The 13,495-nt window shown below is 38.5% G+C and overlaps 2 protein-coding genes across 2 annotated transcripts; one reads left to right on the forward strand and one right to left on the reverse strand.

Annotated features, from left to right (window-relative positions):
- Nucleotides 1–71: 71 nt before the first annotated feature.
- Nucleotides 72–6,368, reverse strand: LOC106929107 (interleukin-17 receptor A). The gene is made up of 11 exons (XM_015005789.2): nucleotides 6,185–6,368; nucleotides 6,061–6,082; nucleotides 5,005–5,139; nucleotides 4,756–4,874; nucleotides 3,873–3,990; nucleotides 3,583–3,630; nucleotides 3,343–3,488; nucleotides 2,642–2,710; nucleotides 2,483–2,552; nucleotides 2,297–2,383; nucleotides 72–2,210 (listed from the first exon to the last, which is right to left on the reverse strand). The coding sequence occupies exons 1-11, from the start codon at nucleotides 6,293–6,295 to the stop codon at nucleotides 1,279–1,281; spliced, it is 1,857 nt and encodes a 618-aa protein (XP_014861275.2). The 5' UTR covers nucleotides 6,296–6,368; the 3' UTR covers nucleotides 72–1,278.
- Nucleotides 6,369–10,391: 4,023 nt separating this feature from the next.
- tnni4b.1 (troponin I4b, tandem duplicate 1) lies at nucleotides 10,392–13,074 on the forward strand. Its single transcript, XM_015005798.2, has 5 exons — nucleotides 10,392–10,461; nucleotides 11,993–12,124; nucleotides 12,218–12,307; nucleotides 12,387–12,557; nucleotides 12,652–13,074. The coding sequence occupies exons 2-5, from the start codon at nucleotides 12,020–12,022 to the stop codon at nucleotides 12,736–12,738; spliced, it is 453 nt and encodes a 150-aa protein (XP_014861284.2). The 5' UTR covers nucleotides 10,392–10,461; nucleotides 11,993–12,019; the 3' UTR covers nucleotides 12,739–13,074.
- The last annotated feature ends 421 nt before the right edge of the window (nucleotides 13,075–13,495 follow it).

Raw genomic sequence — 13,495 nt, forward strand, 5'->3', positions numbered from 1 at the left:
TTATCTGGGACAAACTCCCATCACCCTTTTCCCCTCTTCTGGGGCCGCTCTCACAAATAGACACACAAATACCCAAACAAGCTAGCGCTTTTATTTTGCCTCTTCTCCATGGCACACAGCAACAGCAACAAAGAGAAATTCTTAAAAACTGCACATTGGAGCAGAGATGTAGTTTTATTGCCCTGAAAGAAATCCTCTTTAGTCTCTGAAGACAGAACCAGCTTGAAAAGAAAACTAATTCTTTAGGTTTTAATGCACATTTTAGTTTTGAGGACATTTAAAAAAAAATAATAAAAAAAACTTTCCAAAGGGGAAACGAAAAAACATATTTAATAAAGAAAAACAAGCTGTGAAAAATAACTAATACAAGAAAGATCTTTCTAATACAAGAACAATTGTTTGAAAGGAAAACAAAAACTTTCTCCAGTTACAACAAATAAACACCTACATCCAAAGTAGTTACAGCATAACTTTTTGCAGTTTATTATTATTTCCTCAAAAACCTATTCTCCAAAAAAAAGTTTGAAGCTTACCTTCTCTTGTCTAATGAAAAGTTTGGCTTCCTGGCCAAACTTTGGCCAGGAAGCTAAACTTTGACCCAAACACTATTTACACAGCCCACAGCCATCAAGCACAGCTCTCCACTGTCTGAGCTGTAATCTGCCAAAAAGACTACAATTACACTGTGACATGGACAAAACAATGCAAAAAACAATTAAACAATCATGCTCATATAAAAAATGTCCAGTGCTGACTGATCTAGAGAACAAAATTATCTTTATTAAGCCAACAAGTTTCTGGTAATTATACAAGCGTCCCTCAAGAGATGGAAAATTTACATTTGATTAATAAAAGTAAATAAAACAAAGAAAACATGTCAAAAATTATCTAAGCCCTTCTCAATGATGACTGAAAAATTCTTTATTGGCTTTTACATCAATTAAAACTTCATAATTGCTTAGCAGCTTACTTGTTTGCTCTCAGTCTTCAAGACTGGAAGGCCTCCTGGCCATCACACTAATTTTTAACTCTCTCTACAGATTCTCCGTAAGGTTCAAATTGGGATTTATGCTTTGTTTACTTCAAATAAAAGCAAAACCTTTTTAATTCTTCCTGTCACAAGAAACGTTCTAGGAAAATAAAAAGTGGACTTTAACCCCAAACCTGCCAAGGATATAAATAACATTTAACCCTGTAAATATCGCACAACAGTGACAAGAGATTTATATGATTCTCCCTTGAAATAAATGGGGAGGTGAAAACCTCCAGGTAATCTTGTTAAAGCAGCTGAATGCCCTGTACAGTGTGAGAGTTGAACTCCAGCGTTGAGCACGTTTGATGCTTTTCAGCCAGCCGAAACTTTGTTTCATTTATTGTTAGACGTTTTTGGATCTCCATGTCACTGATGAGTTGGACCGAATTGAACACACATGCTAAGTGGTCTGTAATTCCTATTTTCTCTTCATCGCCTTCCTCTGTGGCCTCCAGGTCCTCCAGCTCGGAGCGTTCCAGTAACTCCTCCTGGAACCAGTACGGATGCTCCAGCTGATACTTGCGGAAGGCCTCTATGGCGTCTCTTAGGGCGCCCCCTGAAGGACACTCGTGGTATTTGTCCTCCGAGAGCCCGCTGATTTGCTTCACTCGGCCCGGTTCGTGTTTTTCTGTGTTCAGGATTCGGAAGAAGACCTCCTCAAACTGCTTCATCAGCTTGTAGCGCACTGTAATCTTGAAGGGCGACGGGATGTCTTCCTCGGAACATACGTCATCAAAGTACGCCACGATATACTTTTCAAACGACGCCGAGCGGATAAAATATGGCGCCAGGAGAGTCAGGGAAGGAGTGAGCGTGTCACCGATAGGAGAGAGAGCGTCCTCTCTCAGAAAAACCTGCTTGCCTCCGCACATGGCTCTCCATTTAGCTTGGACTCCTCGGGAGCAAAGAAATAATATTTTATCTGAAGACCTCTCAATTTGCTCTTTGTGCCACTCAAGCCACTGGATGCTGCCCAGTACTCCCAGTCTGGTTGAATCCAGCAGGTCCAGGACCACGTCTGTGCCACATTTCGCCGCTAAGAAGGCGGAAAACTTCAGAACGATGTTCTTATATAACCGATGGTCGAGGGAGTAAATGACGAGGACGCGTTTTCTCTCTTGAACGTGAAAAACGTCCGGCTGCTGCTTGTCAGCCGAGGCAGGAGTGACTGGAGGCGCTGAGATACAAAATAAAGTCACCATATATTTATTAGAGTCTTCTGTTATACGATTTTTTTTGTAGTGCATTTGAAAGGAAACTAACCTTTGTGAGACGCTTTCTGCAGCAAATAAACAAGAACACCAACGAAGATCAACATCATTCCTAAACAGATCTTTATCGATCTGCTGCCTGTCATTAAAGAAATATCAAGAAACGAAGACAAATATTAAGAGAAAAAGAAGAGCAAAATATTATATTTGAAAACTTACAGACAAGCATGCGACCTACTTTGCCTTCTTGTTATGTTTTTCTTAGCACTCTCACAGTTATTTTTGCAGCCAATGAAATATGGTTGGATCTGTAACATAAAGTGAGATAAACTCTTAAAATGTTCTCGCGGCAGAAAGTATTGTTTCATTAAGGTTCGGCTTTGCAAATCGGACTCACCGTTACTTCGTATTGTGACAAATGAAACGAAACACACCCCAGCGTCACATTCAGACGCGTCCTGTTTTCCTGTTGGTTTACCAAACAGAAAATAATTAATCCTAGATAAGGAATGTAAGGGTTATTAGCCCTATAGTTTACTTTCATAGACAATATTCTTCCAGGGGAATCTAAAATAAGACAGAATAGTAGCATAAAGTTAATTTATTTCAGCAATGTAATTCAAAAAGTAAAACCTCCTACACTGAGTAGTAAAAGGGCGGCCACAGGGATTAAATTTACCTCAGTTGTTAACAACTGAAATAGCCCACATCTACACAAAAGTTTAATAAAATCTGTCAGTAGACCAACATCAGATTGAAAATTGAATCCTCTGCCTTTTCAGTTTACCTTCAAATGCTAAGATGTTGATTTCAATCAAAATGCAAAATTAACTTTCATCTGAAAAGAGGATTTTGGGCCGCTGAGTTTAATTCCAGCTATTTAATCCACAGTCAATTGACTCTCACCAAAACGCCTAAATGGATTGTACTTCACAGTCTTCTCTGTGTTGCTTGCGTGCCTTTTACATGCTTTCCTCACGCTTAACTTTCCACATTATGAGCAGCATTAAGAGGCCTCTATTTTTGGATTTAATTATGGGAATGCAAAATCTTTTATATGATGCATTTTATCAAGATGCGTCTGTGGAGGTGCTCTACCTTATTGACCAGTTTGGAACAATTTACACTTCCACTCTGGACGGAGACGAGGTAGCTCTCTGAATGCTCCGCCGAGTCAAACTCCACATTAATCAAATCTTTCTTGTCACTGAGCGCAGCAGCTATCCTGGGATTCCATAGACTACCTAAATTATCCAAAGACAAACCAAATCAGCTGTATTTTAGTCCTTGAGCTTCCCGTGTGCCACATTTGAACTCAAGAGAAGATGAAACATTTACCGTTCTCCTGGCACAGTTGGGAGTTTTTGATTCTGGGGTCTTTACATCCTGGCCCAAGCAGAGGACATAACAAACAACTGATTAGAACATTTTATTTTTATTGCTGTTATTGATTAGATTATTTAAGTATTGTTATTTGCAGTAGTGGGAGACAAAATTTTGTAATATCACTGGACTGCAGGACCTTATGTTAATAAAAATAAGCATTTTTCTCTGTTCTAAGTTGGTTTCTATTAAACTAAAGCTCATTCTAAATAACTGTCACTGTCTCTATCTAAAGACGAATCTACCTGGTACAGTAGTTTGGGTCTTAATCCTGTAATGTTTGATGTCAGGTTCAGGGAAGTGAAACACTGTGATGTTGTACGTATGCTCCGGTTCTACCACAACAGCCAAGGAAAAAGTCCACTAGCAGCAATAAACAAAACAAAAGAAGAAAAAAAATAGTGATACGATCAAAATTGATTCTTAAAATTTCAATCAGTTTAATTCGATGTGTAACACAGAACAAATGTCATTCTAAGGTACTTTACAAGACAAACAGTTTGAATTTATTTAGTAAATAAATTGAAAAATCCCTGTTGCAATGATAAAAAAATAACAAGTTTTAAAAAATGATGCCAATATTTTTTTTTCTGAGGCCCCTTTCATTAGAGAGAAATATTTCAGCAAGACTAGAGACAGAAAACAGTCAAATTACACTCAGAGATTTTTAAATTTAATTTTATTTTTGTTGCGTCAATACAATATAGAAACTGGGTTATTTGTCATTTTAGTTGTGTTTTTATTTTAATAAATATATTATAAATAAAGATCTGTATTTCTCTAAAACAATAAAGATAAAGTAGACTCCCAGGCCTTTACATAATTTAAAAAGCGAAGTGAACCATCTGTTCTCATATTTTAAAATATGTCTAAGCGCTGTTTTGCTAAGGAACCAAACAGAACAGCTTTAAATGTAATGTTTTATCAGGAAGCCAGGCGTTCTATAGGAGTCAATAGATGGCAAAAACAACCAAATGGTTTGATTATTGAAATGAAAGTTGTGTTTTTCAAATCGTCCTCAAAGAGACCGATGGAATCGCAGGAGAGCATAAACCTGATCGTGAAAACAGAATGGTATAAAACAAAACAGTAAGTTTGATGACAACAGAAACGCTTGCTTGCTCTTACCCTTTCCTGCTTTGAATTTTCTATGTCATAAACAGAGAAATGAATCTGCTCGCACACACTTTGATTTGTAGTTTCATCTCTGATGTTTATCTCTGAGCCATTGATTGCCCTTAAGGACGCTGTGAACACACACAAGTTCATGAGGAAGTTAATGACCTTTTGTGACTCATCCAACCAGGCTACATAATCAAAAACAAAAAATATAAAAAAATACTGATTTTTTTTTTTTGTTGGAATGAGATTACTCACCATCACTTTGTAGTTTCCAAGACACATTCACAACAGGAACTGATCCGTCCTTGCTGGTTTGTACTTGTACAGAATCCCACTCTGGACCTACAGAAGCTTTCACCTGAGGAACCTTTTCCATGTCTGAGCAGTTGGCTGATAATGGAGGGTTTTATGTTACTATATATGGCTCTTAAAAATTCACACAGCCCTGTCATTGTGTCACATTGTTTTGTGATTCCTAAAACAATTACATATATATATATATATATATATATATATATATATATATATATATATATATATATATATATATATATATATATATATATATATATATATATATATATATATATATATATATATATATATATATATATATATATATATATATATATATATCTGGTTTAAAAAAGCTGAAGAAAAGAAAAACCTCATGCTAGTATGCCCATCACGTTTCACTGTGTTTATATTATAACATGTCAGTGTTGTGCAGCGTTGGTTTTGTGCCAAACATACATTTGGAAATATGGTACCAAAGGTAAAGTGCTTTGTCAGACCACAACATGTTACTATCGGATGGGAGATTTTACCCAAGCCTGGATTATTTCTTTGGTGGAAGAAAATGCCTCTGTCCCTAATCCTAATCTGGTTTCATCAAATTCTTTGTTGTTTTTTGGTATCTTTCTCCTGACAGATACCTTTGTACGATTAAATCCATCCACTTAACATATCTGGAGCAGTCAGAAAAACCCTAAGATGGTTCAACTTTATCTCACATCAATCAGGTTCGCTATAACCAAGTGTGTACTCTCTCAGGCATGGTGCAAACTTTTATTTATTCAGGTTATTCAAATTTCTTTTCTCTGAATGGTTTGTTTTCTTAGCTGAATTGTACAGAACAAATATCACATTATGGGTGGAAAGGGAAAATAATGTATCATGGTTTCATCTTTTTACATCACAAGAACCTTTATTAACAAAGATGTGCAGACCTCTGAGAGCCACCGCATGTTTAAGTGACCAGTTTGTCAATGGTAAAACAATTTAAAGCAAAAAATATATATATATACTTACACTCTCGGTAATTGTCAAGGCCCTGAAAATAAAAGAAAAAACAGAAAATATACATGCTTTCATGTAATTCTTGCTCATTTTAGTAGAAGCACCATTAGATTTGAAGGCAGTATTTAAATCTCACCATCTGATTGCAGTCCTTTGTCAAAATCCTAAGAGATGACGGTGATGTTGATGATGATGATGCTTTGAGTGCAGCCATCACACTGAAAATTAAAAAAGGCAAACTGATCATTATTATGCAGATCCTGAAAACTTTGCATTTATATTTTCAAGGCAGTCTGAGAAGCTTCAAGTAAGACTAGAGCTCAGACTTGTCTGCTGTCATCCTGTGTTATTTGTCTGATTTTTATCACCTTGTGACTTCTGAATAACACAGGAAGGAGGCGTTCTCAACTGTGGTTAATGGCTTCCATTTTCATAGAAAAGACAGCACCGTGTGACTGTCTTGGTTCCATCATTTCTGCACATATTTGAATATTTTTCATCACTGTAGAGAGTGCCATGTGAATTACTGCTATAGGGCATATTTACCTCTGAAACGAAGAGGCAGCCCCACTAGAGGGCAGTAACTAACATATTTATACTGAGAAGGTGACCTGATTTTACAGGGCAAAAGGACCTTTCATATTCACACGCTGAGCAAAATCAGAAAAATAACAGCATAACTGAGTTATGAAGATCAATAAAGACATTTTATATTACCATGTTTTATATTAAGAAGTTTTATGTTGCATCAAACAGCAGGAGTCACATGTTGCATTAACAGCCAGCTCGAATGCATAGTATTTAGATCAAGCTTACTGTAGTCCAGGAAGTTCTATTGCATTGTATCAGCAATGTGGTAAGAAATTGGAACATGACAAATCTACACTACACACACTATCTGATCTTTAATGAAGAATGGGTAGGAGTGAGTTGGTGAAAGAAAACCGTAAGAAGTTCTGTTTGAAGTCTGGTACAAGAGTTGGAGCCCTGAAACATGGTGGTGCACCAATTGCAATTTTCTGGCCGATCACCGATTACAGATCATTTAAAAAGCTTAACCTGCCGATTCCGATTTTGGTCAATACCAATATTTTTTGTCTGAAATGTTGCTCAATATAGCAAGAAAGTTGTTGAGTTGGCAACAGTGAGGTCACTATTGTTAAATGTGCAGACATAACTTGGTGGGCCGGGTCTGTCAATCAAACCTTTCTCATCGGAGAGCAAAAGAGGACAGGGGTTGATTCTTAGACCTTTGCCAACCTAGATAAGACCAGTGGATAAGATCTCCCAAAATTAAGGAAATCGGCACCAATAAATCGGCTGGCCGATAAATCGGTGCACCCCTAACTGATAACAAAATTTTTTAAAACTTGTGTCATTTCATTTTTAGAATAGGACATCATTTTACTTCTGAGAGTAACCACCAGTTCTAAAAAGAAGCACAGGATTTCTTTTAATTTTTTTTTTTTTTTTTTTTTTTTTTTGTTTGGTAGTAAGGAGATAAAATACAACGGGTGTGAATAACTTTGCAAGGGACCATGTTTAGGACAGCAATGTGGCTGTGGGAAAGTGTTAATTCTTATCGCCTTGTCTCTGAGTTATTCTGTCTCCTACTGGACTCTGTGGTCAGATGTATCACATGTCACCAGACCGACAGATAGGAAGGTCTTTTGAAACCCTTCCAGACAAAAGGGTATGGGCTATCTCCCTCTACATAAGAGGTTAACCAAGGCGATTATAAGTTAGATCCTAAGGTAGCATTTAACCAAAACAGTGTTTCTGGATGTTTGTGACCTTCCATGGTTAAGGGCTTTTTTTGCTACTTTACTTACTTTATATAATCCACGCTGTTTACTAATAGAAAACTGTAGCATTCATAGAGTATTTGCCTGTATTCTTTTGCACCTTGTACCGTACCATTAGCATTAAAAGCTTCCTCAGAACAACAAGTCTTTGAAACAATCCTCTGGCCTCTGCTTGGCAACACCATGCGACCAGTTTAAAAGGAACACATGCTCCGAGCTCATGGCCTCTGGAAAGAGAGTAGCTCAGCTGTCATTGCAGAGACGTGTGAGGTGTGTCCTTGTGCGAGACAATCACATGAAATAAATGGGTCACGGGTTGAGGGCAAATCAAAAAGGCATTGTGGATTGTGATGTGGGAACTGTCAGGTGGACGGGGGTGTCTATTTTAATGAGCCAATAGCATCATTGCTTTGAATACGCAGAACTTTCACTATTTATCATAAAGTGCTTTTCCTTTACAGCTAAACTGCTGGCCCGTCTGTTTTTCGCTCATCGTCAAAGGTAAGCGCAGCAGCCAATGACCTTTTGTCAGTAGAAAATAGCAGTCAATTAGGCTTATTGAGAGCACCACTTAGAAACCTCCAACTAGCACTGTGAGATGGAGAGAAGGCAGTGACTGCAGCCCAGGAATCTGCGTAACATTATCTACAATATTTGCCTGGGCCGTGTCAAGTCTAACTTTGCTAAAATAATGAAGGCGGCATTCCCTGAAACTTACACTGCCCTGGTATTTGCGTATGAGATGCACGCCCAGGTCGCCACTTTTGTCAAGGTCTTTACGTGACTTTTTGAACATGGCAGCCTAGTTTTGACTTTCACCTCCAGCTACTTTCTGGATTCTCGATTGCCTAGGTCAGCCAGCGCAATATGAGACTTACAAAATTATGGTTATTGATATGACAGCTGATAATGATTAACCTTTATAAAACGGTTGGCAAAGCTGCAGACTATTTATGGTGCAAGCTCTCTTTAAATAGTGTGCTTTTTTTTGTTGTTTTTGTTAAAATGTGCCCTTCGCTGCTAGAAAAACAAGAATAAAATAGACAAAAAAGCCGATATGTAGGCATACGTTATGTTTGCATACTGCAGATCATCTGTATCTTGCCTGGATTCGTCAAACCAGTGAAAGCATGCAGCACTCAGGAAGGAATGGTGACAATGTGGTCAAATATAGCTGTACAACAGGCTCCAGGCTCCACCTCAGCTCTTTTTAAAAACACATGCCTGGAAGAGAACAGAAACTTATTTCAAAATCAACAAGATTAAATACTTGCATATAGAATTAACTCACATGAAATACTAAAAATGTCTGGGCCACAAAACGGTTCTAATTGAGACGTAAATGTAGTGAGTTTGAAATGGTCGGTGAAACACTTTGTTTCTTCTCAGGAACGACACACTGCTGTGATGTCTGAGGGGTGAGTAATAACCTCATGATTTCTTCACAATTGATTACAGTACTCCAAATAATACAAAAAAAGAGAAAGAAATTCAACCTAAAGTAGGTATTATTAGGTATTCCTATTTTTATGCCCAAAATGAGGCTCTGAAAGATCGCTTCAAACTTTTTTCTACACATAGCGTAAAGTGTATCCCGTACAGTTGAAGTGAATTCAAAGTTAAAATAAAAATAAAGAAGCAAAACATGAAAATACCCCAAATTTGCAAACCCTTAAAATGAATCATTTGTTGAATCTTCTTATGCACACAGCAGTAAGAATTGTGCTAAAAATAAAGTTTGGATGTCCTAAGTTGACAGGCTTAGGTTGATGACAAGTTAAAAAGGATCAAAGGTACAGCTCAGGGGAAGGGTACAAAAAAAAAATCCCCAAGCATCAAATAGAAACAGCTACCAAAAACTGGGATAAATATGGAACAACAGGGATGCCACAAAACACACACTTTTCTCCTTAACTAACGAATAGGTAAGATTGATGGCAAGACTGAATAAAATTTCAATAAGGCCTGGTTGTGTTGTGCATCTTGCAGCCATTTCCTGTATTTTTCACATGCTTCGACTGCAGCACAGGACAGGATTCATGTCCCTTCATGAGGACACTGAAGTCTGGCTAAAATTTCCCCGAACTTTGTGGGGGAAATATGTATGCAAATATTTTCAAATTAAGATGAGGCAAAGTGAAAGGCTACTACCAAAAGGGCCTTTAACAAAGTCTTAGTTTAAAGTTGTACAGACTAATGCAAATAGTTTATGGCACGTTTTTGTATTTTGTCCTCAGATTTGATTGTTTTGTAGTTTAATTGAATGTCGTAAATGTATGGAAAAAGTTTTGAAGTGATGAATCATTGTCTCATGTTACTCAATGAAGAGTAACTGTTGGCTTCTCTCTTTCTTTATTGTTTTATTACATGTTTAAAATGACTATTTCTGTGGTATTAATTGTTTTTCTTTATTTTGTGGTGGTTTTTGATCTCATGTGATGATGAAGACCGGTGAGTCAGAATGTTATGAAATGAAATTTACATAAATTACAATGGAAAATAATTCATAGTAAACGATGCAGAAACCTGACATGTTTCTTTTTTATTATTATTATCATAGAAAAAGCCAAAAAGGAAATTTGCAGCCACACGTCGACTGCTAATAAAAGTAAGTCTTGTAGCTCTGAAAGCCATATTTTTCCAAAGTATATAAATGGTGTCCCAACGCAATCTGCAGGTTTGGAGCTCTTGTTTGATGAGTGAAACATGATTTGCTTTGTTGTTCACCTGCAGTTAAATGTCTCTCTTTCCCAGACATAAATAAAAAACTGACATTTCTTAAAATATCTGGTAAGATACAGCTGAAAGACTAGTCATAACATTTTTTAATAAACTCTTCGTTTCAGAGTTTTGTCCACATACAAGTCTAGTTTCTTCTGCTTATCCAGAGTCGGGTCTTGGGGGTAGCAGCCTAAGTAGGGAGGTCCAGACTTCCCTCTCTCCAGCCGCTGGGACCAGCTCCTCTGGGAGAATCTCAAGGCATCGTCCCTCCAGCATGTCCTTCTCTGGGTCTCCTCCTGGTGGTACATGACTGGAACACCTCACCAGGGAGGTGTCCAGGAGGCATCTTGACCAGATGCCTGATCCACCTCAACTGGCTCCTCTCGATGTGAAGGAGCAGCGGCTCTACTCTGAGTCCCTCCTGGATGACTGAGCTTCTCACCTTATCTCTAAGGGAGAGCCCAGCCACTGTACAGAAAAAAAAAACAGTCTTGGCCACTTGTGTCCGTGACTTCGTTCTTTCTGTCATGACCTCCACAAAGCTCGTGGGCTGTGACATTATCATGGTGGAGGGATTTGAGTGTCCCAGTGATCCTAGGAGCTATGCAGTCAGGGCCTTCATGCCCCTGGTAGGGTCACCTAAGGCAGACAGGTCCTAGGTGAGGAACCAGACAAAGCACAGCCCAAAGACCCCTTATGATGCTGAAAACAGTGTTCCCTCATCCGTACGTGGGCCACCAGGGTCCCCACTCATGGACCCTCGGAGCTCAATCGGACACAGCCCGAAAAGGAGACGTGGGTCTCCCTTCCCATGGCCTCACCACCTGTGAGTGAGATGGGTGGTGACCGAGGGCGGGGAGCTTGGCAATCTGATCCTCAGCCACAGAAGCTGGCTCTTGGGACGTGAATCATATCAACACAGAGATTAAATGTAAAACAATTAGCCTGGCACTTTCAGCAAGTGCTAAAAAGTGAGTTGCGTCCGAGTGAGTTAAATTATGTCCAGTCAAATATTTTGTTGGAAAACAAGGGGGTATGTATCAGAACATTGTAGTAGCTTTGCTAACATAGTTAGTGTCGGAGCAGCATATTTAGAATGTTGTACTAAATACGCTGTTATGAGAAAACTGTTCATGTCAGGGGGAAAAAGCACATCAGTGTTAACACTGGTAAGAATCATATTCACATCAGTAAAGTGGAGCATGTAACAGCAAGGAACCTGGATATTAGTTACTCTGATGCACTTTGCGGCTCCTGTGCTTTAAGAAGTGTGTGTTGTTTTAATTCAAGCCCCTTTTCTAAATGACACAGATTAGTGTCAGCAGGAACAATAATCAAAACATTCTTGTTATATACCACTTTTTGCAAGCCCCAGTTCCATTTACCAGCTCTCTAACTGTGGCCTTGTTGTGTCTTAGGGTAAGCTGCTGCAGAAGGCAGCTTCAATGCTGGTTGCTGAAAGTCAAGAGAAAGAACTGGAGAAGGAAAGAGTTGTGAATGAGAGCGTTCCTCCGCTCAAGCTGTCAGGACTGTCAGCCCAGGAACTCCAGGTACTCTAGCCGAAGATACCTCTAAGCAACGCGTCACTATTTGACATCCCTTTTGACTGCATCCTCTCCTTTTTTTTTTTTTTTCCCACACAGGAACTTTGCAAAGACTTGCACAAGAAGCTAGACGTCGCTGACGAGACGCGCTACGACATGCAAATTAAAGTCAACAAAAATGAGCATGAGGTACGCAGAAGGTTGGAGTCACGTTTTAGTTGATGCAGACGTGGCGGTCTTTCTTGAATGGGGGATGCTTGTTTGGCAGATTGTGTCACTGAAACAGAAGATCATCGAGTTGAAGGGGATGAAGAAGCCCAGCCTGAAGAGAGTGAAGAAGACCACAGACGACATGCTGGGCGCGTGCACGGACGCTACCAAACTCAAGAAGGCCGACTTCAAGGCAAACCTCAAGACGGTGAAAAAAGAAGACGATAAGGTAAAATGCCAAAATCCACGCAAATATAAAGAAAAAAGAAATGACAAAATTGCTCTCAATCGTTTATTTATTTTTTCTTTTCTTCTTCAAACAGAAGGAAGAAGTGACCGACTGGCGTAAGAATGTGGAGGCCCTCTCTGGGATGGAGGGCAGGAAGAAGCTATTTAATGCAGGACAATGAAACAATGCGCATATTAAATAATCAGTCATTTCCAAATGCTGACGTTACAGATCGCAGTCGTTGAGTCAAATCGTATTGTGAGCGTTTGAAAAGTTTTGAATTTCCTGCTGAAATGAAACGATCATAACAATGTTTAGTCGTGATTGAATTTAAATTACGATACCACTGCAGGAATAATAGCCATAGTTTAATGCAAACTGAGATTGTGGTACAAAAAAAGAAAAAAAAGAAAAAAAGGTTTTACGCTATGGAAGTGCAGTATTTGTAGTGGACAGACGATGGTGCTGTCTCCCTATTTGTAATACACATTAAGCTGAATAAAGCACCATGACCAAATCTCTGAATTCTCACTCTTTTTCTTTGCTTTTTTTTTATTTTTGAAAAATTAACCACTCAATTTGACCATCCAGGTGGCTTTTTTTTCTTTTTTTTTTTTTTTTTTTTTTAACTAAACTTTTACAACTGCAGTTGTCTTAAGGCACAAAAATAACTTACTAATCCAAAATATTGAATTCAAAATCAGATGCATAACCACATTCAGAAAATTTTCAAACACACATGACCATATCATATTGAGACTATTGTGTGCTTTGGCACAGCCTGGCATAGGGTGGTGGGAGAGTAGAGAAATACGGTTTGTTGGCTGTCAGGACAGAAGACGCTATTTTAGTTGGCCACTCACAGAAGGCAATAGGAGCTATTAAATTTGAGACTTGAGATTAGTTCTTGTTATTTAAAGTCAGAGTCATATCATATC

This window comes from Poecilia mexicana, unplaced genomic scaffold (assembly GCF_051168715.1).
Source record: "Poecilia mexicana isolate PSO_F unplaced genomic scaffold, ASM5116871v1 scaffold_6, whole genome shotgun sequence".
Taxonomy (NCBI): Eukaryota; Metazoa; Chordata; class Actinopteri; order Cyprinodontiformes; family Poeciliidae; genus Poecilia; species Poecilia mexicana.

Coding starts and splice junctions, on each gene's coding strand:
- LOC106929107 (XM_015005789.2), bottom strand. CDS start 6,295: ATGATCAGTTTGCCTTTTTTAATTTTCAGTGTGATGGCTGCACTCAAA. Junction 5,140..6,060: donor CCTTGACAATTACCGAGAGT/GTAAGTATATAT, acceptor CTCCATTATCAG/CCAACTGCTCAGACATGGAA. Junction 3,631..3,872: donor GACCCAAACTACTGTACCAG/GTAGATTCGTCT, acceptor TGCTTGGGCCAG/GATGTAAAGACCCCAGAATC.
- tnni4b.1 (XM_015005798.2), top strand. CDS start 12,020: ATGCTGGTTGCTGAAAGTCAAGAGAAAGAACTGGAGAAGGAAAGAGTT. Junction 12,125..12,217: donor TGTCAGCCCAGGAACTCCAG/GTACTCTAGCCG, acceptor TTTCCCACACAG/GAACTTTGCAAAGACTTGCA. Junction 12,558..12,651: donor TGAAAAAAGAAGACGATAAG/GTAAAATGCCAA, acceptor TTCTTCAAACAG/AAGGAAGAAGTGACCGACTG.